Source organism: Balaenoptera musculus, chromosome 18, assembly GCF_009873245.2.
Source record: "Balaenoptera musculus isolate JJ_BM4_2016_0621 chromosome 18, mBalMus1.pri.v3, whole genome shotgun sequence".
Classification (NCBI taxonomy): domain Eukaryota; kingdom Metazoa; phylum Chordata; class Mammalia; order Artiodactyla; family Balaenopteridae; genus Balaenoptera; species Balaenoptera musculus.
In genome coordinates this window covers 67,597,267-67,623,158 of record NC_045802.1, presented here as the reverse complement: position 1 = coordinate 67,623,158, position 25,892 = coordinate 67,597,267, and the positions used below count along the sequence as shown (strand labels likewise).

Here is a 25,892-nt window from a genome sequence, read left to right as displayed (position 1 = left end):
GTAAAACTTTGGAAGGGGAGGTATGGCTGCTGAGAGAAATGGGTTTTAACCCGAGTGTGATCTCTCTGGCTTTGCTAATGGACCTCACCTCTCCCTTTCCGGCAGTGACGGGCAGAGTGAGCCAGTGGGCGTTGCAGGATTGCTGGCTGTGCAGGGTTGCGAGGTCTCGGGGGCCTGGTTTTTGCAGGGCTGTGTTCTAGAGCACGAGGGGCCGCGTGGAGGGGCTGCTGGGAGCTCTGGTCAGTGGGAGTCACTGCAGGGGGTGACTCACGTCATGAGGAACAGGGAGGCGCCTCCCTGCCGACAATTCCTCTGTGACAACTTGTGCACGTTTTTAAGAAAGGAAACATCTTCGTTGTTAACTTTTGGGGTGGGGGGTCAGGTAACTTATTCCAGCGCATTAAGATCATCTTTCCGACTGTTGTAAGGATCTCCTTGCTAAGCTCCCGGGCACGCTTAGGAGCTGCGCTCGCTCTGGCTAGTGTGGAAAGTATTGGGAAGATTATCTCCTGGTTCTTACATGTTCTTTTACTTTCCGGGCCCCGCATATTGTGTTTACTTCCTAAGACGTGCATTAAGCCATCTGCAATCCCTTGCTCTTTCTTTCGTGGGCTATCTGACCGAAGCGGCACCAGCTTTAATGAAAGGGAGCCAGTACCAAGCCAACTTCCATGTGAGAGCGGGAGGTTATGAACTCGAGGTTATTAAGTGAATTTAATTCTAGCTTCGCGTCTCGGTTTAATAGCGAACCAAGTTTGATATTACTTTTTCTGGTTTTAATCAAATTTCTGCCTCCATTTGGGAAATTAGAACTGGTCCATCGGAGTCGCTGTCAACAGGAGTGGCACGTTCTTAGCCTGACTTTTCTGCTGTCTTCTTTGAGCAAATGATGATTGGGTCTCTTGGCCCTCCTGCGTGCACCACAAGTGTGCGGGGTTGTGTCCATCTTTACCTTGTTTGTAAAAAGCACTCTTGGTAAACGGGGATCTTTGGCAGTTGGGTTTAAGACTGGCCCCCCCCTAGAGCACATTTAACTAGTGTTCACTTGTGGCATACTGAAAAAAACCGAGCGGAAAATGTTTCCAACGTATTCAGTGAGGTGTGTGAGCCTTTAATGACTTGGGATTTGAAGTGTCTTTCCCCACAGGCAAGCCCACAGGTGTTTGCTTTTTAAAAACCGCTAGTGGGATTTTGTGTGTGTGCGGAAAGTCCTGGGGATTCTGAGCGCTGTCTCTCCCTGCAGCAGCACCTTCCGACTGTGTTGTTCATTTGTGTCCGAAGGTCGTCCTCTCCCTTGATGCTAAGGCCCAGGCTCTAGGGTCCCGGGCCCTCGCGTCAGCTGTCCCCCCGCTGCCGTGTAGCACGCCTGTCTGCTTCTGGGCACTCGGAGCCCTGCTGCCCCGCCTCACTTGGGCCAGGGATGCAGGTGTGGGCTCTGCACCTGGACCTTCTTGGGTTGGTGAAGGAAGGAGATGCATAACGAGGACGTTATCACCCCGAGGACGTTATCACCCCGAATAAGTGCTCTGGCGGCCGGGGCCCCAGTCCAGGAGGAGGGAGATAGCAGGGCGTTGTCGTAATAAAGACGCCCGACTGAAGGAGGGGGAGGGGAAAGCCACACAAGGTGGGCGCCAGCACATGTGACTCCTGTGTGCTGGTCTCACCGCAGGGCCAGAGAAGAGTGTTGTCCAAGGTCAGGTAACTTAGTTTGAACTGTATTCGACCACAGCAGATAATTGTACGCACGCACTGAGTTCTCCTAGTTTGTTATAAAGGTAGTGTGGTTATCTGCTCCAAAAAAAAAAAAAAAAAAGAAAAATTACACTGGAAACATTTGACGGAGGTGGGTTTCGCCTCTTTGCTGCCCTAGTTCTCTCCCTGCCTCTCTCGGCGGTTCCCAGTGCCCCCCTCGCCACCGCCTTGCTGCTGAGTAGGAGGAGGGGCCTCCGGGGGGCGGGAGGAGGGCGCGTGCAGGTTCTGTGCAGCTCCCCCTGGGGTCCTGCTCCTGGCCGGCCGCCTCGGGGGCTCCTGCGAGGCTGTGCACGTGAAAACCCCGATTTTCGGTTCCTGAAAGTCGAACTGTGTTTCGTCACTTTGGTTAATCAGAGACTCGAGAGTTTCAAACCACATGTAAGAGGTGTGAATGATGTGATATAAGCATTGTTGGAGCCCTCTGTTGTGGTTTCCCTTTCTCTCTCTCTTTTTTTCCTTGTATTCTCACTTCAAAGTTTAAGCAATAACTTGAGTCACCAGACTCTTTCTAGAAAGACAGTATCTTTTCTAGTCTGACATGGATATACGTGTTTTACTCATTGTGTGTGGTAAGAAAAGGTGTGGGCACTAGAGGACGTTGAGGTGTGTGACTGTAAAAGTCTAGACGTGTCATCAAAGAACGTGAGCATCCCATGGATCTCATGAGTCTGAATGATGAAATTTGCCACCAATAACCTTCACACTGTATGCGGGCCTGTTCAGTCTTTGTCTGTAGGCTGAATCTCACTTTTATCACGTAACTGGCACATCATTGGGCTCCGCGGATTGGCGGGGGTGGGGTGGATGGGGGAGGGTCTCACACTGACTGGAGAGCTGCTCTCTACCTGCTGGAAGGCTCTGAAGGTGGGTTCGAGCTAAGGGAGTGTTTCTGGATGAGCCCCCTTCTTGAAGATGTTAGTAGGTGCTACCTGATAAGATGTTTGGACACGTTGGGTCTAGTAGGTTTCTGTTACAGTATTCTCAGAGCTTTTGAGCCTTGAAGGGAAGTTTAATGTGTGGCATTTCCTAAATCTGTTTCTTTGTGGGACCCTTCTTTCTCTCTGTGTCTCTCTCTCTCATGGTAAATTTCAATTCTATAAAATCCCCAGACGGATCCCTCTGGAAGTAGCTTCTCTTGTCAGCACTTGGGAAGGTGAGCCTTAGAAGGCATCCACTGTGGTTAAGAACATAAGTCCGGAGATGCCAAGTTAGCACCAAGTAACAGCTTTCTGTGGGTCTCCTGCTAGTATGCCGTCTTTAGAAAAGCATTCCTTTAAACGTTGGTGGTTTAAAAACTGGATAAATTGACAAAGGACCATGAAGCATGATACAAAAGGCAATTACTGAAATAACATGTTACTGTTTTAAACAGTTTTATTTTTCAGTAGATAGTTTTCTGAGTGAAACTGTGGGATTTGAGAGAAAATAAGCTGTAAAAGTATTTGTGCATGTCTTGTTCCATAGGAAACACAAAGATCACAAGCGCTGAAGCCTATGGTAGGTGTAAAATCCTAACAGAAATTGTTGGGGGCTTGGTGGTGGTGGTGGTGGGGTGATTAATACCACATTTCCCTAAAATCTTTTTGTCTCGATTTTTCATAAAAGCTTGCTAAAGATGTTTCGAAGATTTCCTCTGCCCCAGGTGGGGTGTGGTTCACTTTTTGTTCATTTAACGAACGCTCGAAGGTTAATAAGCCGCTTTGCTTGGGGTGGAGTGTAGCCATGGGCCCTCAGGTCTGGGGAACGAGACAGCCTTCCTCTGACGGGAATTTCTAGTGTCTCATTCGCCTTTCTTTTTCTTGGTTACTGTTCGTGCTTGGCTTCCTTTTCCTGCTTGTCCTTTTGCACACTCATCTAGTCTTTTGCACACTCATCCAGTCCAGGTTCTTCACTACTGCCCAAGCTTCCAAATCTCAGTGCCTTGCCTGGGCTCTCCCTAGGCCTCAGATCCACTTAGAGAAACGCCTGCCGGGGACGGTCCCCCTAGAACGTCCCCTGGCAACTTCACATTCAACCTGCAGAGCAGGGACTTCTTCCCTCTCATGAGCCAGGTCTGCGTGCGTCACAAGTGTTCCCATTAGGAAGGGATTGATTGGAAGGTGCTTATTTAATGCAGAGGCAGTAATAACTTAGAGCTGGAACACGCAGGGGGCTTGAAAACCTGCCAGTGCCCCGTCCCACCCCTGAACGGGGATCTCGGGGCTGTGGCCGGACTGTGTTTATGAACAACCCGATTTAAATTCCCGAGGTGCAGGGTCCCCTCCCTGCAGGCCACGCATCAAAGATGCCTTAGAAATGTGTTCAGGCTCTAAAGGGGTGAACACGTCAGGAACATTAGGCCTTTGACGCTGTCTTCGAGGGAACCATGTCGAAGGCCCTGGTGAAATCACCTGTGGTCTCTGAGAGACGGAAAATCGGGAGACAGAGTTACCAGCACGCTCTTCACCAGCGGCTCTCTGGGGTGCTTTGCCTCCCGTCCCTCCTTTCCCGCCCCTTCCTGGACAGTCGCTCCCACGGCCCCCCCCCCCCCCCCCCCCCCCGCCGTGGCCCTGCTGGCAGGAGAGCAGGGGCAGGTGGGCTGGGAGTGGGCCATCCTTCCTGCCCCCGAGGGGGTGTTGGGCGGCAGCCCAGGAGGGGCCCACAGAGCCCCCTGCCACGGGGCTCCCCCTGCCGCCCGTCGGCCAGCTCGGGCCTGGAGTCTCCTGCGCGCCGTCCAGCAGGCGGGCGGCCCCTGCCGGGGGCCGGTGATGGCCCATCTCTGCACAGCCCGCTCCCCCAAGCAGCTGGTGTAGCTGAGGGACCGAGGTTACTGTGGGAGAAGCCTTCCCGGGCCTGCCCTGTGGGCTTCTCCCGGGGGGACCGAGGGCAGAGCGGCCCGCCCCGGCTCTCGCCCGGCGTTGGGGGCCGCAGAAGTGCGGGCAGAGGCCGAGGGGCTGGCGGGTCGGGGAGCTCTGCCTCTGGCTCTTTCTCCTGATCTGGTCTTCAGGGACCTTGACTCATCACTTGAGGTAAACGGGCCACCTGCCTCCCCGAGTCGAGAGGAATCTGGAAAATGCCTGCTGCTTCTAGAAATGCTCAACCTCACGTTGTAAGACTCTAAGTATATTAAAACTTGGCGGGGAGAGTGGGATGTGTGCCAGGAAACGATACGATCTGTCCATTTTATCGTCTGTTTGTGATTCCGCTGGGTGGTTTTCTTAGGTTTTTGGCTCGTTCTTTTTTTAAACACAGTTGATTTCAGAGTTACTTCCAAATATCTGCCCTGCGTCCATGCTGCCGCTTTCTATGTTCGCTATTTGTCGGCCCCAATTAATTTGCTCTACTGTCTAAAGAAAATGGGTTTGGGGTTTATGCTTCCACGTAAGTGACGTGAATGTGAGAAGGCAGAGTCTCTGAAAAGGGAGGAAATTCACGCACGTTTTCGTAAACGCGATCAGACGCGCAGCTCTTCAGAACTTCCTTTGAGCGGCAGTTTCCCAGATGCTGGCCTGTTTTTTTATTTTGTGGAGAACGGCCAGATCTGTCGGTCCACACCCAGAGGGGAGCGCCAGTGCTGGCCCAGGGCAGAGCCCGTCCCGGGCGCGCGGAGTCCACGGGCGCTCAGTTGTTTAGTCACCGGCTTCGGTCGCACGAAGAACTGGCAGCGACAGCCCGTCCGGCATCCTGCGGCTCTGCGAGGACAGCTTTTCCCTCTGCAGGAGCCCCGGCCTCCGTCTGCCCGGGTGGTGCAGTCAGGCTGCTTTCTTCCACGAGGATTGCCTTTCTCTGAGCAGCAAACAAAAGCTTTATGCTGGTGCCTCCGGCTCGGATTTTAACGGTCTCCCTCCACTTTTGCTGCCTTGTGTAGTCCTGGGCATCAATACTCATTGATTCCAAGTGTAGAGACAAGGGTGTCTTTGGTTCTCGTGAGCTGCCTGCCACCCCCAGGCTAGCGGGGCCCTCGTTTCCCCGCAGCGATCTGCGCAGTCATTCAGCCACGTGGGGGGAGCCCCGTGCCCACGCTGTGACAGCCACCCTCCCAGCTTCCGTTGCCATTCGGAAGTCATCTGCCGCATTCCCCGTGGACCTGGAACAGCTGCAACTTCTGGGAGAGGGAAAAGAACATCTGTTTTCTCTGAGAGTGATTTTTAGCTTGCAAGCATCTGTCCTTGCGTTTCTGGGAAAAACAGAAAAGATACAGGGAGCCCTTTGTATCAGACTCCAGGGTGACCGCGGGTAGAAGCAAAACAAGTTACTTCTGGGTGGACTAAACTAATCCCCAAGTAAATCTTGCTTTGAAATCACAGGGGAATACGTTTCATTTCCATCATGGGGAAAAAAAAAAGGTCGGCTCAGCACCAAAGATAATAGAGAACGTGGAGACGTTTCAGGGGGCGGGGACCGTGGATTCCTTTCTCTCCCCCCGAACGCACTGTCCTAGTGTAATTGAAGGGAGTGCCTGAAGACTTTTGGCAGCTCCGTTTTATGTTTTTCTATCCAGAAAGTTGAATGAATTAAAATTCCAGTTAGGCTAAATATTTTACTTCACCAAAAAGAAACTCAACTCTGTCTTCTGGCTGTTGCCTATAATTTAAAATAAGTATTAATTGTATTTCTAGTCCTTTTTGTCTCAACATACATCTTCTGCCTATTCAGACCTTTATCTGAGGTATCTAAACACAGCTGATGTATTCAGGTAAAACAATTATGCCATATGCTTTCTTTTCTAAAACTTCTATATTTCTTTTTTTTAAAATTTAATTAATTAATTAATTTATTTTTATTTATGGCTGTGTTGGGTCTTCGTTTCTGTGCGAGGGCTTTCTCCAGTTGCGGCAAGCGGGGGCCACTCTTCATCGCGGTGCGCGGGCCTCTCACTGTCGCGGCCTCTCCTGTTGCGGAGCACAGGCTCCAGACGCGCAGGCTCAGTAATTGTGGCTCACGGGCTTAGTCGCTCCGCGGCATGTGGGATCTTCCCAGACCAGGACTCGAACCCGTGTCCCCTGCATTGGCAGGCAGATTCTCAACCACTGCGCCACCAGGGAAGCCCTAAAACTTCTATATTTCTAAGTAAATTTCTAAAAAAAAAAAAAATAGTATCATATATGAGATCACAAATCTTACTTAGATTATGTAATGAGGAGTGCTTGGTATGTAATCAAAGAGAAGACTGACTCCTGGTGAGGGGAAAGAACTCCTTCCCTTTCAGTGGTCCACGCAGCAGAGCAGGATTTTCAGGCATTTGGGTGAGTAGAGACATCTGCTTCAGAATGGAAACATGGGCTGCTCGAACCAGGCCCTTGTGTTGAACCCTGTCTGGGAGCCACACGTTGTCACGGCCATTACTGACCGACCACGGTCTGCCAGGAGCCAGACGGGGCACTTAGGCTGGCTCTTCTCTAGGCGTCTGCATGGGGCTGTGGGGACGCTTGTGTGCTGTGATGGGGTCTGCCTCACCGAGGCAGAAATGGAGCTGGGGGCGGTGGTGGTTCCTGTCATGGGGAGCTGGGGGCGGTGGTGGTTCACGTCATGGGGAGCTGGGGGCGGTGGTGGTTCACGTCATGGGGAGCTGGGGGCGGTGGTGGTTCACGTCATGGGGAGCTGGGGGCGGTGGTGCTTCACGTCATGGGGAGCTGGGGGCGGTGGTGCTTCACGTCATGGGGAGCTGGGGGCGGTGGTGCTTCACGTCATGGGGAGCTGGGGGCGGTGGTGGTTCACGTCATGGGGAGCTGGGGGCGGTGGTGGTTCACGTCATGGGGAGCTGGGGGCGGTGGTGGTTCACGTCATGGGGAGCTGGGGGCGGTGGTGCTTCACGTCATGGGGAGCTGGGGGCGGTGGTGGTTCACGTCATGGGGAGCTGGGGGCGGTGGTGGTTCACGTCATGGGGAGCTGGGGGCGGTGGTGGTTCACGTCATGGGGAGCTGGGGGCGGTGGTGGTTCACGTCATGGGGAGCTGGGGGCGGTGGTGCTTCACGTCATGGGGAGCTGGGGGCGGTGGTGGTTCACGTCATGGGGAGCTGGGGGCGGTGGTGCTTCACGTCATGGGGAGCTGGGGGCGGTGGTGCTTCACGTCATGGGGAGCTGGGGGCGGTGGTGGTTCACGTCATGGGGAGCTGGGGGCGGTGGTGCTTCACGTCATGGGGAGCTGGGGGCGGTGGTGCTTCACGTCATGGGGAGCTGGGGGCGGTGGTGCTTCACGTCATGGGGAGCTGGGGGCGGTGGTGCTTCACGTCATGGGGAGCTGGGGGCGGTGGTGGTTCACGTCATGGGGAGCTGGGGGCGGTGGTGCTTCACGTCATGGGGAGCTGGGGGCGGTGGTGGTTCATGTCATGGGGAGCTGGGGGCGGTGGTGGTTCATGTCATGGTCGGGTGTAGGGGCAGGGGATACGTATCCGTATCTTCTCAGCAGCCTCAGGTCTGCGCCCCAGGGCTGCCTCAGGGAGGGAGCCCTGGATTTGCACGTCGGATCCGAGTGCAGCTTGACTGTGTCCAGTAGCTCATCGTTAATGAACTTACTATACATCGAGCACATGTGCCTGTTACCTAACTGTTCATTCTGGAGTAGAACTGTGCAGAAAATAAAGATGAGTGAGGTGGCCCGGAGGCTGGAAGGAAGAGGAGCGAGAGTTCAGACAGCAGAGACGTCTCCTCAGTGCAGTCCGGCACCGGACAGACAGGCATGTTGCAGGAGAAGCCCCTTACTTTGGGAGCTGTTTACCGTTAGGGTATGGTAAATACCCTGAAGGATGGAGATAAAAGTGTAAATGTGAATTTGCCACCCGTGCATTTGAGGTACAGCATCTGTTTTTCGTGAATCTGCTAATTCCATACATTATCTTAACACTGAAGGCACCTCTTAAATTTGCAAAACACAATAAAGTCTTCTTTTTCAGCCATATTTGCCCTCTGACTTAGTCCTGTCTGATTTCTTTGGGCTGGGTCTGTATCAGAGAATTAATACTGAGCCCTCAATAGTCACTTCTTTTGGTTTTATGGTTTTGTGGTGGATATTTCTGACAAATGCTGTGTAATAACCATTAAAATCTTCACCTGGCAGAAAGATAATCTTGTAATTATTAGAAGTATTTCACTTTTAGGAAGAGTACATTTTTAGCTTATGATTATGGCAGACTTGTTCGATGTAGCGGTTTATGATCACTGACTGTTGTGTTTGCTCTTTTATGAGGACAGAGCAAGGGAGGAAAGTCAAGTCCTCCTCTTTTATCTCCCAGGGCACCCTTTCCATGCTTCTCTCTGTTATTTCTTTTCTGCTCCCTCAGATTTAGGTCATTTGTAAGTGTAGTTCCCTGATTACCTTGTAAGGATCTTTACGTTTAAGCAGATGTTTTTATCCGTCTTAGTTTTTAACCAGCATTCAGCACAGAAACTTCCCATGAACAGATCTGTTGCTGTGTTGTGGCGAATATGTGCTGATGCAAAAGAGAGGAGCGCCTCAGTGCCCATCCGGGGGGCGGGGCTTAATTACTGAACCTCAACGCGCACACATGCACACAGTTAGGAGGCGGCCTCTTCCAGGAGAGAGAAGCCTGTGACGTAAACCCGGAGAAGAGCGTCTTAGGGACGGCTCAGTGCTCTTTCCAGTTTGTTGCAGGACGTGAGGACAAAAGTTCTTGTTCTTGGCACGAGGGAGCAGGGCGTGTGAATCCCGCAAGTCACAGGCAGACCTTTTGTAAACCGATGTCTTTTTTCAGGCAGTAAGATTAGAGTTCATTGCTCTCTGAAAGGAAACCAGTTAAGAACAGTTACCCTAGAACATGTTTTCCTCACTGGAATCCTTTAGAAATTGCTTAGAGTCTGTGATGTTTGTTACTGTGGTTCTTGCTGTTTAGGTTTCTGACTCAATGTTAAGTCTGGATTTGAGCCCCAGCTGCTCCCCCTCCCCGCGCTAACGAGGTATCCGCGTCTGTAAAGCAGAAGAAGCTGATTACCTAAACGGACAGGATTACCGGGAGAATCAAATGAAATACTCCTTATGAGGGTCTTGGGTAAAGCATGCGGTGCTGCGGTGTCGCACTCTTGCGGGATGAGGCTGGGACCCCCCCTGCTGGACCAAGAGGAAGACCCGAGGCGCCCCGGGGCTGTCCCCTCAGGGAGCCTGTGGTGAAGGAGGGTGTGGCTCTCCCCAGGCCCTGGAGGACGCCACTCTCCCCTCCTTCCGCGAGTGTCCTGGTCCCAGCCGACTGGGCCCCTGGTGGTCGGGGGTGGGGGCGGTGAGAGATGGCCTGGAAGGACAGCAGCTCTGGCTGTGTTCTCGCTGTCATGTCAGGTTTCTGATGGCGATGGAGCGAGCGGACACAGAGGAGGGTTCAGGCCTCTGGAAAGCACTGCAGACGTGGCCGACAGGCAGGCCCCAGGCCTGGTGGGGCTGGGCAGGTGGTGGTAGAAAATACGATGCAAACGTTTCACATGTGCGGAGACTCTCACACCTAATGTTCATTTCCAAAAGCACCTTTCTTCTTCTCTAGAAACTCCTCTCGTTAGATGACAGCCCTCTGTCCCAGGAGGCACCGCATCCCTGGCACGTAGAAACGCACCTCCCTCCTCCTCCTCTTGTACTGATGATAACCTTTTCCAGGTGTTGGTGTTATGTTGCGCTGTCAGGAAAAGTCCTGTGCTTCAGGAGTGTTCCTAGAATATTCTGTTCTTTTAAAACATTCAAGGGCAAAATCATTTGCCTCCTTCCCATCCTTTCTTCCCTCCTTCCTTCCTCTTTATATAGATATTTTTAGAGGACCGTAACTGATCCATTTCTTCCCCTACCCGTTTCTTCTTTCTTGAGTAAATTTTAATTCATACATTACAAAGAAATCATCTAGTTCATTGTAGATTTTTAAACTTATTATAATAAAACATTGTGATCTGTTCTGTTTGCATTTAAAAGTGTCTCCATCTGTAATTTTTTATTGCTATATTTGCAAATTAGTGTTATCTATTTTTTTCTTGATTATAGTAGCTGGAGTTTATTTAAAAAATAAAATGGATTTCTCATTCTAATATTTTTCCATTTTGCATGTATCTTTATTTGTTTTCCTTAGGTTTCCTTCTTTTTTCTTTCTTTCCTAACTTCCATATTGAACACTTAAAATTTCTCCCTTACCCCCCCCCCCCGTTTTTTTTTTTGGCTTGGTAATGAAAATGTGTAATACTGTGTTTTCCTCCGAATAAATCTTTGGTTGTATTGTATAGCTTTTGGTGTATGTAGTGTTTCCAGTATTTTTGGATAATTCGTAGTGATGCTTTTGATTTTTTTCTAAGGATTTGATCCAGAAATTTTCAGTTGATTTGTTTCTCTTTGTGCCGTTTCAGGTTTTATTGCGCAGTGTCATTTTAGTTGATATTTGCAGGTAGTGGCCTTTCTCTAGTTGCATGCTTGTTTCCAGCACTAGAAGACTTTGTCTTGGACCACTGTTGTCCTTTTAGGGCCTCGTGAAAGAATGGAAGCCTGGGCTGTCCCTCCCCGCGCCCGTCGTCGTCCCCCCTGCACCCGTCGTCGTCCCCCCCCATGCTTATCCTGCTTCAATTTTCTGTTTTCTTCTTTTTTTAATTTATTTTTTTTATTGAAGTGTAGTTGATTTACAGTGTTCTGTTCATTATTGCTGTACAGCAAAGTGATTCAGTTATACATATATACATTATTTTTTTAATATATTCTTCTCCATTCTGGTTTATCCCAGGATATTGAATACAGTTCTCTGTGCTGTACAGTAGGACCTTGTTTATCCATTCTATACAGAAAAGCTCACATCTGCTGACCCCAGCCCCCTCCCCCTTGGCAACCACAAGTCTGTTCTCTAGGTCTGTGAGTCTGTTTCTGTTTCATAGATAGAAACATTTGTGTCATATTTTGGATTCCACATGTAAGTGATATTATATGGTATTTGTCTTTCTCTTTCTGACTTATTTCACTTAGTATGATAATCTCTCGTTGCATCCATGTTGCTGCAAATGGCATTATTTCCTTCTTTTTTATGGCTGAGTAGTATTCCATTGTACATATGTACCATATCTTCTTTATCCATTCATCTGTTGATGGACATTAAGGTTGTTGGCTATTGTGAATAGTGCTGCTGTGAACATAGGGGTGCATGTATCTTTTCGAATTACAGTTTTGTCTGGATATATGCCAGGAGGGGGATTGCTGGATCATATGGAAACTATTTTTAGCTTTTGAGGAACCTCCGTACTGTTTTCCGTAGTGGCTGCACCAATTTACATTCCCACCAGCAGTGCAGGAAGGTTCACTTTCTCCACATTCTCTCCAGCATTTGTTATTTGTAGACTTTTTAATGATGGCCGTCCTGACTGGTGTGAGGTGATACCTCATTGTAGTTTTGATTTGCATTTCTCTAATAATTAGCGACATTAAACGTCTTTTCATGTGCCTATTGGCCATTGATTTTCTGATTGATCTTCTCATTTTCTTCTCTCCCCATTAGTTCTGTTGTGTAGGTAATTGATGAGACGGGCCTCTCCTCTGAACACCCACAGCATTTTGTGTCTTAGTGGTACCCACCACAGGCTGGCTGGTGGTAGTTATTTGCCCACTTTTCTATTATGAAAAGTGATTTATTTAGGAAAAGAGCCCGGACCCTACTCATTTTATAGACCCCCAGTGACACTGTGTGCATAGTAGGCGCGAATCATTGAAGGAATGCTGGCATCTGTGAGACAGAGGAACAATTAAATCAGCTATTTTTGAGGTCAGGGATCGTGTTCTGTGCCTTGAGTGTAGTTGGAAGGTGCCATGAATGTCAGGGAGTTGCTTTGACTGTAAAACGAGGTGGGGTTTGGGCTTCGATACCAGTTTCCTGCCTCCTAGTTTCACAAGCCTCCCAGTGGACCTGGGTTCAGACAGGGGGCACTCTAAAGTTAGTATGGTATTAATAGCTCAAGTTCATGGGCACTGCTGTGTGCCAGGCACGCCCCTGAGGTGGGGTGTTCTTTAGTCCCGGGAGCAGATGGGAAACTGAACGCGGCTTCAGGCCTGGTCTCAGGGTCCCAGAGCTGGTGCGGGTCAGAGGCAGGATCCAAACCCGGGCTCGAGAGTCTGGGTTCCTGCACAGCACCTTAGCAAAAAGGTACCTTTGCTTTAAAAACCACACTCCTAAGGAAGTCTGGGACTCCCCGTTGTTTCAGTAAAAGACCTCCTGGGCTGAGCCTTTCCTTACAGTGCAGAGGCAAAAGCAGAGCTTAACTTCATTTCAGAGTTCATGGTGTAAAAATCTTTGTTAACGGTGCAGAATCCACCCCTTTTCTCATTCACCTTGAGTTAACCTCTCCGTCGTCTGATGTCTGTCAAGCGCCCGTGAGGGTTGTGAACGTGGGGAGTGCCAGCCCACCACCTCCAGACAGTACAGGGCAAGCTTGCCTGTAAGCGGTGTTGTTGTTGGTGTTGTGGGTGTACATTAATTTCCACGAGCAAAAAACTACCAAAGGCAAAATCAAAAGACAAACGAGGAAAATGCTGTGTTTGTGGCTCGTGTTACAGGAGGCTACTTCCCCTAATATTAGGTCAATAGAAAAACAGACAAAGGATAATAAGGGCTCACAAAAAAGAAAACATACATGACTCTTCAATATGTAAGGATGTTCAGCCTTACAATGAGAGAAAGACAAACTTTGTGAGTTATGCCCCCCGCCCCCCCCCAATGGATTGATGACCGTCATTTGCTCAGGCTGCCGTAACACGGCGCCACAGACCCCGCGGCTTAAACAACAGAAGTTTATTCCCTCACAAACCTGGAGGCTGGAAGTCTGAGGTCAGGGTGTCGGCCGGACTGGCTTCCTCTGAGTCCTCTCTCATTGGCTTGCAGGTGCCGTCTTCTCCCTGTGTCTTCACATGGTTGTCCCTCTGTGTGTGCCTGTGTCCTCATCTCTTCTTCTGAGGACACCAGTCACATTGGATTAGGGGCCACCCTAATGACTTCATTTTAACTTACACCTCTTTGAAGACCCTGTCTCCAAATTCAGTCCCGTTTTGCGGTACTCAGGGTCGGGACTTCAGCATATGAATTTAGGAGGGGGACACAATTCATTCACCTCCTAAGAATGACTGAAAAAAAGTTGGATTACACTGTCAAGGAACATGGTGTGTTGGCAAAGAAAAGGGAAATGAGCTCTGACACGTTGCTGGAGGCAGCCTCTTTGAAGAATAATGTCATTATCTATTTAAATTCAAGTGTGTTCCTTTGACTCAGCCTCCAGCAACTCCCCAAATGGTACATCCACGAAATTGACACCTGGCTCACCATAGCAAAAGAATGGGAGCAACTTGATGTTGTCAATAGGGTGTGGGTTAGTTACGGCTTAAAAAAAAAAAAAAAAAAGGGAATTCCTTTATGGACAAGTATAGAATGCTCCAAGGAGAAGCAAGGTATATAGAACAGTGTATAGAGCGTTACATTTGGATAGAAGTGGAGAAGGAGTTGATAGGTATTTGCAGAGATATTTCTGTGAAGTCACAGAAGATGCGTCGCTAAGCTGGTGGGCACGGAGGCTGGACAGCCAGGAGCCAGGGGCGAGAGGGAGACGCCTCACTTTACACACTTCGGTGCCTTTTAAGTGGTGAATCCTGAAGTTATTAAATAAATAACTGTTTTCTTTCCCTTATGAGAAAATTCTCTTACAAGGTCATTCGTAACTTCCATTGTCTGGGGTCATTTTTTAAACATGAAATTATTCTGATTAAAATCATTCTTATTTTAAGAACTCTTACTTATTTTCCTTAGAGTGCCTCACACGTCATTCACTTGGAAGGTTTTATGAGGGCAGTGATTCTGCATCTGGGCTGTGACAGTGCTTGGTCACTTGGTCGAGCAGGTCACCTGTGTCCCTTGACCAGACCATCCTTCTCTAACACTCATGCCTCAAGGCTTGTAGGGCAGTAATTATTTTTTCATTCTAGTGTAGAATGTGGATGAATCATCGTTCAAGATTTTATTCCGCTCAGAAACTCCCATGCAGAGAAATACCGTTTAGTCTTGTTAATTGGGCTTTTTCGGTTTTACCAGGTTATTTCGAGGCACTTACGGGTGACGCTGTTGAGGGGGCTAATAGCACTCTGCCTGTGTTTAGTCCCCCGAGCTTTGCAAAGTGCTGTCACATTCATTATCTCATTTTCTTGTCAGGTGAACCGTGAGGTTAGAAATACAGATTATTGCCATTTTTTTCTGGCTGAGGCCCTCCAAGCTTAGGTGTCTCACAGTGAGTTAGTGATGGTCTCCTATCTCCTGGAGGCTGCAGGGTGTAACATCTGGCTTTGCCAAGGGGAGGAGAGAATTAACCGGTCAGCACTTCTGTGCAGTAGCACTTCAGGCTTATGGACGTTGGCTGTGCAGCTCAGTGGTTTTCAGTGGGGGCGACTTTGGCCCCCAGAGGCCACGGGCAGTGTCTGGCCCTGAGGACTGGGGATGTGCCACTGGCCTCTAGTGGGCGGAGGCCAGGGATGCACGCTGCTCAGCGCCCTGCGATGCACAGGGCAGCCCCGCAACAGAGGTTATCCAGCCCCAAGTGCCGGTGGTGCCGAAGAGGAGAAATCCTGACGGAGCCGTGGGGAGCGCTTGGCCTGCAGCCCTCAGAGCCCATCTTTCCTGAGCTGGTCCATTTACTCCCTTCTGAATGTTTCTTCTTTGGGGGTGGGTGGTAGAAATTATTAGCTGGGGTGGTGACTGGTGGCAGATTTCAGAGGCCTTTTCTGCCTGCGTTGAACGAGTGGCCTGCACTGGAGGGGAGGTGCTGCGCGGGGGCCAGCTGACGCGGCACAGGTCCTGTCTGCACCGCAGGACTCCGCTCATCCTGAGACCCGGCCTTCGCTCTGCCCCTGGTTTGCATGACGTCCGCAGCATCTCTGTCCCAGTCAGCGTGTGAGGCAGGCAGAGGTGGTTCTTAGTACCCTTCCCTTTCGGTCAGAAAGAGGAACCGGCAGCTGAGGGTTAGAGTTGGGGAATTCTAGAGTCAGCCTAGAGAAGGAGAAGGCTTGAGTCCAGAGGAATGCAGCCGTGGAGGAGGAGAGTGCTGGGGGAGGTGACGAAGCGGGTAGTGGGGTCACCGGTGGGGCTGGGGGTCACCCGTGGGAATGGGAGGTGGCGGGTGAACGGAGGGCACTGCTGGTGGGGCTAGTCTTGGGCGGAGGGTGAGCCGGGCTGCCGTCCCTGAGGCAGGGACAGCGAGGACAGAGCCTGGGCCTGGGGCATGGAGGAGGGAGAGGGGCACCCCGAATGCTGTCCTCAGAGGCCGGCGGGCGGCCCACCTGGCAGCGGGAGCAGCCGTGCAGAAGCCTGCGGGCCTTGGAGCTGGGCGCAGGGAGAAGCTGGAGGTGAGAGGAGGAGGCAGGTGGGTCCGTGCTTGCCAAGGGCTGGTCCGCCAAGCCACAGAGTTGGGAATTCGTACTGGAATTTGGTAGAAGCTGTCAGCTATCTTAAAACCAGCGATGGTTTTGTTTTAAAGAGAAAGGAGAGTGACCCTCGCTGCGTGAAGGACCTGTGGATACCTTTGTCAGCCTGTCCTCTGCCGCCTCCCCCAGGGCTCCCTGTCGGTGGAGGGCATTGCCCGTGTGCATTTGAGCGAGGCTGCCTTCCCCCGCCTTGCCCCGCCCCCAGCCTGTGCCCCGCCCCCAGCCTTGCCCCGCCCCCAGCCCGCCCCTCTCCCCGCCGCGCAGGCGCCGTTTGTTCGCTGCTCCTGGCCTCGTCCTTGCACACCTCAAGGGCTGAGTAAGAGCGAGAGCCGGCCCCGGTGCCCTCCGGTGACTTTTGGGAGGAAGTGTGAAGTGTTATCAACAGGCTACAGGATGGACCGTTCTCTGGCCCTCCTCTCGCCCTCCACGTTAGGTTCTTGCAGCTTCACTCCTGCCCTACCTGCTGGCTGACCGCACTTGACCCCCTCGTTCCCTCCCTCCACCCCCGCCCCGGTGCCAACTCATCCTTCGGTTCATCTTAAAAGTCAGCTGGTTCCGCCTCTGTGACCCGGCAGGTCCTGCTGTCCCCTCGCTTGGGGCCCACTCCTGGGAGCTGTGACTCGCCAGTCGTTGGAGGTCTGGCCTCCGCCTTAGAGACGGGCTCCCCACGGGGACCGGCTGCGGAGAGCACAGAGCCGGTGAGGCCGCTGACCCCTCGTCCCCAGGGCTTTCCCCCGCTCTCTCGCTGGCTCGGCGGCCGAGGTGAGCGGCACACCCCGTGAGGTGGGAAGGCAGGTTCAGCTGAGAGGTGGGACCAGTGGAACCTTTCTTGACGCAATTTCCATTCCCAGACTGGTGGAACTGGTGGAACTGGTGGAACTGGGGACACAAGCACCTGGGTCCTACGACCTGGCCAAGTATTTAAAAAGCAATGGCCTGAATGAAGGACCTAGTGCTGTTTTCCTGAGTGCCCCCTGAATCTGGCGGACCTCGTGTTGGGTAGCGTTCAGGCTCTGGCCTGTCTGGTACCAGGAACGAGCTGGATGAACAGAGAAGCGGGGCTGGTCTTTTTACTGCATCTTCCTCTCGAGGAAGATACAGCGAAGGCTCGGGCTTTATAAAGCCTTTCAGCTGGGGGGCACCTGGTTTGCCAGGTGTTGTGCTGTTGCTGAAGTGCCCCTGAGGGTTGCGGGAGAACAGGTCACTTTGTCCCCTGTCATGACTCCCTGAAAGGAGAGAGAGCCGTGTAAAGGGTTATTTTGCTTCCTTGGTAGGTGGTGAGGAGCTGGAGCTTTGGGATGGAGAATGAGGCGTGGTCACCTGTCTCGCTGCTTCCGGAAGCTGCAAAGTGACCCTGAACCTCCGAGTCAGCACAGACTGTTTCCCAGGGTGTCCTGTTCCTCTGCCCCAGCTCCCCACAGATGCAGATGCGGGGTGGGGGAACCTGCCTGCCAGAGCTGATGTCGCTGTAGGGAACTCACCCTCAACACCCACGAAGTAAAAGGGATGGGAGCCGGGCCAGACAGCGCCGTAGAAAAGAGAATGAGAGTAGAAATGTGCACTCCCAAGTTCCTTATAGAAAAACCATTTAGCTTTTCCTGTGCCGTCAAAAATGGTGTCGGCCGTTCCCCGCAGTAGTTGATTTCTCACTCTCAAACAAGGTGCTTTTGGGGTGTCTAGAGGAAACAGCACGGACCTTTTCCAGGAGCAGGTGTTCGGGAGGTATTGGCGTGGGGAAGAATTGGGCGTATCTGTGAAATAAAGGAGGGCTGGAGGATACTCTCTCTGCCGGGAAGTTCTCTTGAAGTCAGAAGCAGGGGGTGCTGGATCCTGCTCAAGGCTGGTGCCCAGGACTGGATGAATATTGAGTGAGTAAATGTTTGTGTCTATCAGGCAGACCCCAAACACATCAGGTAAGGTTTCCGTGCCTTTTCCAGTCTAGACTGGAATTGTCTTCATCGTATCAGGAGTCAAGGGCATTTAAAGACTTGAGAAGGTGTTCCACATACAGTGAAACTTGGGGTGTTTCTTTATAATATCACAGACTTGGCTCCAGATGTCAGGATTTATTTTAAATTGTAAAAGAAACTTACAAGTGTAGCGCAGGCATGAGTGCCTCCCTGAAGTGAACAGGCAGTCAGCATCATTGCCCTTCCTCCGCTACAGGTGCCACAGGCCGCCTTTCCTGGGCTTGACTGTGCCGGGCGCTGCCCCCAGCCGCTTAGCTTGCTGTTGGTGGGAAACACAGACAAGCAAATCTAAGTGAAGATCAGACCAAAGGTGCTACAGTGGGGGGGGGGGGGGCGGGGGGGGGGGGGGGAGCCGGTGAGGGTTTTCCTGATTGAGGAAACTGCGACGCAGTCCAGAAGAGCAAATCTTTCAGCATCGCTAGAGTCAGGGAGCAGCGAGGATGGGGCCTGGCAAGGGCCCTGCTTGCTCTGAAGAGCTCGGGCTCAGCTCCATCCTGAAGGTACCAAAGAGCCTAGGAAGGGTTTTGTTTGCTTTTCTTCTTTTTGATGCACTTGAAAGCAACCGGAGAGTGCCGCGTTAGAGTTAGAGTGCCACGGAGAGTGCCTGCTGCTGGCGTACCTGCTCCCAGGCTGTGGACCGGGCGCCGCAGGCCGTGGCACGTCGCCGCGCCCCCCCAGCCTTCAAGCTTGCCTGCTGTGGCGTGGGCACTCACTCGGGCAGGCGCCCAGTCAGAGGCTTCAGAGGAAGCAACTGCCAGGTCTGCAGGCTGTGAGCCGGGGTCTGGCTCACCCCCAGGCCCTGTGCTCCTGACCCCGCACCGGTGTGCCCTCATCCCCCGGGAGGGCTGGGTGGGTGTTTCCTTGCTTGCTGGCTTTCAGGGGAGTAGCACTTCGGGATTTGTGTTTGAAAAGAACCCTGGAAGCCATGGGCGCTGCAGGGCTTCAGGAGAGACGGACGGAAGAGACGCAAGACACGGAGGCTGGTGAGGGGGCTAGAGGACTGGGGCGAGGCTCGGGCCCCTCTGCTCTCCTGGAGATTCCGGAGGGGGAAGACGGTGGCCTTCAGGGTGGCCGCCCAGCTCCGGAGCAAGGCAGTGGGGGACAGGCCGCACCAGCTATGCCACCTGCCCTCTGCGCATCGCAGAGCTGCAGGCGGCGGGGAGGTGGCCCGTCCCCAGGGCTGTGCTCCGGTCGCCTCCTGTCTGACGCTCAGGGCGGGATGGGTGTGCATGGTACTCGCCTTGGGGACTGGTTCCCAAACGCTCCTGTGCCAGAGGATCGCCCCCTGAGGTTGTGTGAAAACAGACGCGCCCCTCGGAGCCCTGGTGCAGTAGCTGTGGAGCGCACTGCCGGGGGGTCTGGTGCGGGGCCCCTCCGGCACAGCGCAGGCTTCCCACCCAGTTCTCACTTGGACACGCTTTTCTCGCTGTTGTGTATTTATAAAATTTTCTAGTTCCAAAATGACAGCGCAAAATACCCTTAGATTATTTAAAATAATCTCTTCTGCTTTTTAAAAAAAAAATAATTTGTCTCTCTTTTTGTTTTTTCTGTAGGACACTAAATTATGGATAATAATGGAATATCTTGGTGGAGGCTCCGCGCTGGACCTGGTAAGTATCACGTTGGACGTTTAATACGCATCCGAGGTCTTCTCAGTTAGTCTTGCTTGTAAAGATAATTCTGTTTACATTTCTGTTTCCCTTTTAAGTTGCATGAAAAAAGGACCAAACTATTCCTTATAATAGGGATTTCTGCTTCTGATACGTTACTGTAAATTATAGATCTTTTTTTTTTCTCTCTAACATCTTTATTGGAGTATAATTGCTTTACAGTGGTGTGTTAGTTTCTGCTTTATAACAAAGTGAATCAGTTATACATATACATATGTCCCCATATCTCTTCCCTCTTGCATCTCCCTCCCTCCCACCCCCCCCCATCCCACCCCTCTAGGTGGTCACAGAGCACCGAGCTGATCTCCCTGTGCTATGCGACTGCTTCCCACTAGCTATCTGTTTTACATTTGGTAGTGTATATATGTCCACGCCACTCTCTCACTTCGTCCCAGCTTACGTCTGCGTACAGATCTGCTTTTGAAGACAGTTTTGCTATTTCACGGGAAACCAGTGAATTCATTCCAAGCAGCCATGAAGGATGTCGCCTGCTGTGTCTGACTTAAGAACAGTTTCTTATTTTCTAAAACTGGTTTTAACTTTTGTGGAGCTGGTACCCCATCATTGTTTCACGTTTCAGATAGTAACTTCGCTTCTAAAATAGGCGTGGAACATTTTCATTTATGATTAATCAGAACTAGAATTTTTAAAATTAAAATTTGATATCAGAGGTAAGAGACGGGCACAGTATCACAAATGGGAGCAGCCGTCAGGCCAAGCAGGAACGCGTGTTTCTGTTTCCTGGATGCACACGCAGAGAGGCCTTGCTGCGCTCACAGTGTGTCTGTGGTGGAGCTGGACCCCCGCCAGTGGCGGTGTCTCCTACCTGGCCTGGACCTAGGTGTCCAGCCCACACACATGGTAGAGGCAGCTCCGGTGTAGGATGACCTCAAAGTCACAGTCTGTAACTCCCCTCTTGTGGTAAAACATGGTTACGTGTTGGCCTCTGATGAGATGCTCAGAAATAACCAGTAAATCATGAGCATTACTTAAGTCATCCTTGAAACACCATATATGCAAAACAAATTTTGAAAAATCTCACACAGTTGTTTAGCCCCTGACATTTCATCCCCATGTGGTTATGTGGTGAAATCAACGTAATCAGCACTCTTTCCCTGCCCGCCTGTAAAAGCTGGGCTTTTGGGTGAGTGGTGATTTCCAAGACAGGCCTGATCTGTCATTTTAGTGTTAGAGCGTGGGTTCTGCTTGCTAGACAGTTGTCAGGATGGTAGGTCTGCAGTTTTCACTGGTCTCACAGCTGAAAGAAGCTAGCAGTTTTTGGTGGTTACAGTTTACACAGATTTTATTCACTAAGAAAAGAAATACCCTTTGATTAAAAGGAGTTTACTTGGGCTTCCCTGGTGGCGCAGTGGTTGAGAATCTGCCTGCCAATGCAGGGGACACGGGTTCGAGCCCTGGTCTGGGAGGATCCCACATGCCACGGAGCAACTGGGCCCGTGAGCCACAATTACTGAGCCTGCGCGTCTGGAGCCTGTGCTCCGCAACAAGAGAGGCCGCGATGGTGAGAGGCCCGCGCACCGCGATGAAGAGTGGTCCCCACTTGCCGCAACTAGAGAAAGCCCTCGCACAGAAACGAAGACTCAACACAGTCATAAATAAATAAATTAAAAAAAAAAAAAAAAGGAGTTTACTTTCTCACAGTAATAGTAACAATTAGTATTTTGGGGGGAAGGTAAAACCTCTAGAACTGTATGTATCTCTGAAAGGCTTATGTACCCAATTTTTAAAAAAAATCACATAATGTTATAAACCGTAAAAGCAATTGGTCAAAAGGAAAGTTCAGGAAAAAAATTTAATATGGTATAAACAGTGATATTAAAATGGAGAAAGCAGCAAAACAGCTGGATAAATTTTATGACTTCCTTTGCTTCTTTTCTGTAAATATACATAGGACACAAAGAGCTTTTCATTTTTTTTTTTTTTTTTTTTTTTTACTCCTTTGGGAAATACTACAGAAATGCAGAAAATTGCCTCATTTTGTATAATTAGATTTACTATTATCTTAAGTGAGTTTCATTTGTGGCATGTATAAAATGATTTGTGGGGACTCTTTTCCAACATTGAGTCCTTCAGAACAGCAATTCTAGTCTCTAAATGCTTTAGTTTATTCATTCTTAATGCCACAATAATTTATTTAGTGGTAACTTTCTTTGGAGCTTTGAAGTCTGTGAAATTTTAGACATTACAGTTGGAAGGAAGTGTCAAATTCTCCACTTATTAACTAAAATCCCATATGGTGCGAGTCCCAGCAAACTGCCATTCATCTTCCACATCAGGGGCTCTGGTGACAAGAACCAGGCGTCCCTTTTTGAATGTCCCCAAATCGTCTCATTTTACTCGAGGAAACGGAAATACTCAGAAGTTAGGTGTGCCAGCTAGCAGATAGAGCTGGACGTTGGACCTTGTTTTAACCAGCTGCAAAGCCCTGACCCCCGCGCTGTCCTTCTCCTCCCTCTGACTTTGTCGTATCTTTCTTCATCTCTTATCCCTTTTTTGTTGGCCTGACCCCAGTCCTCAAAGAAGATGCACTTTAATAATGGGATACAAGAGTTTTCTGAATGTTGAAGACTATTAAGATTATTTTGAGAGTGTCTATTAAATGTTTACACAAGATTCTAAAAACCAGAGTATTGTTGCATATGAAGATCTGTTACCAGGTAGCTGAATATATGGATTTGGGGCATTTCTTAGAAAAATCCCACCTTGCCTTTGTTTAACGTCTCTCTCTGTTAAGAGGCACAATGCTGATATGTTTGTATGTCTTCGGAGCAGCCCCTGTACACGAGGCCCGTGGAGGGAAAGATGACGGTGTCTTGTTCAAGGGCAGGGCTCTGCTATTTCCCAGAGCACGAAGATCTCGCCGGCTCTTTCCTCGCTCTAGATTCATCCTTTCTCTTCATGCACTGGGGCTGCTATAACGAAATACTATAGACCGGGTGGCTTTTTTCACTCTACATTTTAGTTATCATGCCTTTTTACTTAGGCTGTGAGACATTAGTTTAATTCCCTGCATTGAGTCTTAATAACACCTTAGCCTGGGCAGGAAGACGGCACCTTCCTTCACCCAGGATTGCCTTGTGAGCATGTGTGATAGTTAATTTTTTTTTGGCTTTCTTTTCATTCTGGAATTGAGCTTCCAAGTAGAGGCGGACAGTTGATTATATCGCATGTGGGAAAGTGCTACAAGGAAAATAAAACAGCATGAGGTGAATTGGGAGAAGGGGAATAAGGATTAGCAACAGAGGGCCTGAGACTGGAAGATTTTTCACTGACTAAAAGATGAGTCCGTATGATAGGAGAATCTAAGGGGCAACCTTGGAATCTTAATTAAGAAGGAACTAGGCTACGTGAATTGGTCACTCAGTCAGGCAGAGATGCTTGACAAACTTAAAAATGAATATGCCATGTGAATTTAAAAAAATGAGATGACATATTCATTCACGTTTAGGCCAAGCTGCTGTTGTGGTGGTCTCCAAACAGTGTCTCACACGAGATGGAAATTTCTCTCCCACACGTGGGGTCAGTGGTCTCTGGGCCGTGTGGTCGTCAGGGTCCTGCAGGGGTGGGTGGCTTCCCATGGTCTTCAGTCCTTATCCTCTCTGGTTGCCGGCGTTTCAAAGCCAAGACCGGGAAGGGGCACTTCTGCAAGTATTCCTTTGGCAAGAACTCAGTCATGTGGCCCAACTTGCTGCTGCAGAGGCCGGCAGATACGGTCTCTAGTTGGGTGGCCACGTGCAGGCCGAGAGTCTGTTACAGAGGAAGAGGGGAAAACAGATTTGGGAGGGGGAATTAGAAGTCACCCAGAGACGAGGAGCAGTCTACATTTTTTTTTTTTCCTCTGAGTCTTTCTTTTATAGAGATTATTTGAAGATTCCACAGTCCTCCTCTTAATGAAGAGACTGCTTAGGAATGTTAGTGGTGGAGAATGCGAGTACCCGCCAGTGAGGAGCTCTGTGCTCTAGGGAACAACTGAATACCCTTTACAGTGAATTCTGACACCTTGAAGGATCTCCCTGCCCTGTAGATAGAGTCTCTCTCTTCCTGCCCCCGCCTATGAATCATTGGTGGGTGGTGTTTAGGCCAGATTTAAAAGGGCATAACCATATATATATATATATATATCAGTCAGAGAGCCGGCTCTTAAATGGTCCAGCAGAAGATGTGTCAGTTCGTGTTCCTCAGTCTTCTCTCTCCTTGGTGATGACTCCAGGCTGCTCCGCCGTTCCTTTCCAGACAGTTGATCATAGGAGGGCGGAGGTGGGTAAGCCCAAGTCCAGCCAGACGTTCCTGGCTGTCTGCCTGGGTGAAAACCTGCTGGAGGAGGAGATGGAAGCCCTGCTCTGGGAGAGCATTTTGAACGGCGGGGTTACCCTTCTGCGGCCTGTACCGGGGCATAAGAGCAAATTCGCCAGCATCTCTGCCTCCTTCCTCTTTTTCCCCAGGCTATGAGAAAAGTGCATTTTCCTCATTTTGAGTATTAAAATTCCCCCAATCTGTGAACTCAGAAATAGATGTGGAGCAGGCAGACAAGGCAGGGTTTCCAGATTGTGTGCTTAGGAACAGTTGTTTCAGTGTGTTTCTTGCGAACAAGACTCTGGGTCAGACAACTTGGGGGGGAATTAGGTTCCGCGGAACAGAGAGCGCAGTGGGCCGCCCTGCTCTGCGGCAGTCGTGGGCGGGATCCTAATTAGGACTTGGAGGACTTCCTGGGGGGCTGGTTACCTGTCAGTGTGACTTCTCTGCGTCTGTAGCACACCGTGAAATGAAAAGCAAGGAGCCTCCCTTCCACCCGGGTTCTGAGTGTGAGAAAGTGGCTTGAGCGTGGGGGCCCCGCTGCCAGACGGGCCAGAGTCCCAGAGAGGTGGCCCCGACTTCGAGAACCGCCCCCTTCCTCCCGGGCTTCGCGGGTTTTCATGGATCAGTTTCGGCCTGTGACCAGCTCGCCGGATGGACCAGAAAGCGGGGCAGCTGCAATCACGCTGTTATGAAGTGAGAAGGGGGTTCTCTGTGCCCCGACCTGGGCCCAGAAATGATCAGCTGTTCCACCACCACCATCCCACTGAAGGCGCTGAGACAGCAGGACTTGTCTGTCCGAGAAAATGTACGTGTCCGTCGGAACGCTACCTCAGAAGGCGTGTCTTGGTTTCCATTCCCTTTGGTTCAAAGCAAATCTATCTTTTTAAAACCTACTCAGTGAGCATCATGGAATTGTGTCGTCCTGTTGACTAACATGTGTGAATTTGGGTTATGGTGGAATTCACTGTCAAGTCTGAAAACGTAATACCGAACATCATCATTCAGATGAAAAATTACATTGTCAGAATCCTGCCCCTTTCTCTGACTCCTCCACTGTTTGTCCTCTGGGTGGAGTGTTAGGTGGTTTTGCTGAGGTAGTTATGCGATTGGTTGTGGTTGAATTCTCTGCTGTACAAGTGATGGTAGGCTTACTGTCCAGTTTGAACTGAGCTCTAGAACTTGTCTGAGTTTCTTTCCTTTAATGGGGATGTGTGTACCTGACTTGTCTGCCTGACATCTTTGTATAATTAACAACAGTGAGGAGTCAGTGTCAATTCCTTCGAGTTTCCTTGAAAAATTTATTCTCAGGCAATTATGTCATTTGGGGTAATATACTAACTAATGTTTCTATTACATAACATACGTGTGTATATATATCATATCACATAAAAAAATTCAATCATGAGGGATTGAGCTCTTTTCCGCTCTCTTCCCCCAAGTTTTAAAATTCAGATTTAAAGAATTCTCATGCAGGGGTAGCCGCAGCAAGCAGTCAGCTCCCAGGCCTTCTCTTTTTGACTTGCTTGTGTTTTGATAACCGTTACCTACGTTAGGACAGAGCCAGGCTCCTCTGTCCCCTCCCTGGCCAGCACTGCGAGGTGCTGGGCTCTTGCTTTCTGGACTGACATCCCTCCCAGCTCAGCCGGCAGGCACGGCAGGCTGACCACGGCCTTTCTCACTGGCCCGACCTTGATTCTTAAGCCAGCTTTGCTTCATTCAGCAAAGTCATTTTCTCCGGTTCTTTGTGGGGTTTTTAAAAGGGCCTTTTAATTAGGTTTTAATTCTGTTTTG

General features: G+C 50.3%; 1 protein-coding gene across 1 annotated transcript in view; it reads left to right on the top strand.

The window, feature by feature from the left end:
• Positions 1 to 25,892, top strand: part of STK24 (serine/threonine kinase 24) — a 106,024-nt gene that overhangs the window by 60,009 nt on the left and 20,123 nt on the right. Inside the window, exon 3 of the mRNA XM_036831476.1 lies at positions 19,668 to 19,724. Within this exon, the coding sequence (XP_036687371.1) occupies positions 19,668 to 19,724 (57 nt within the window). The remainder of the gene's footprint in view (positions 1 to 19,667; positions 19,725 to 25,892) is intronic.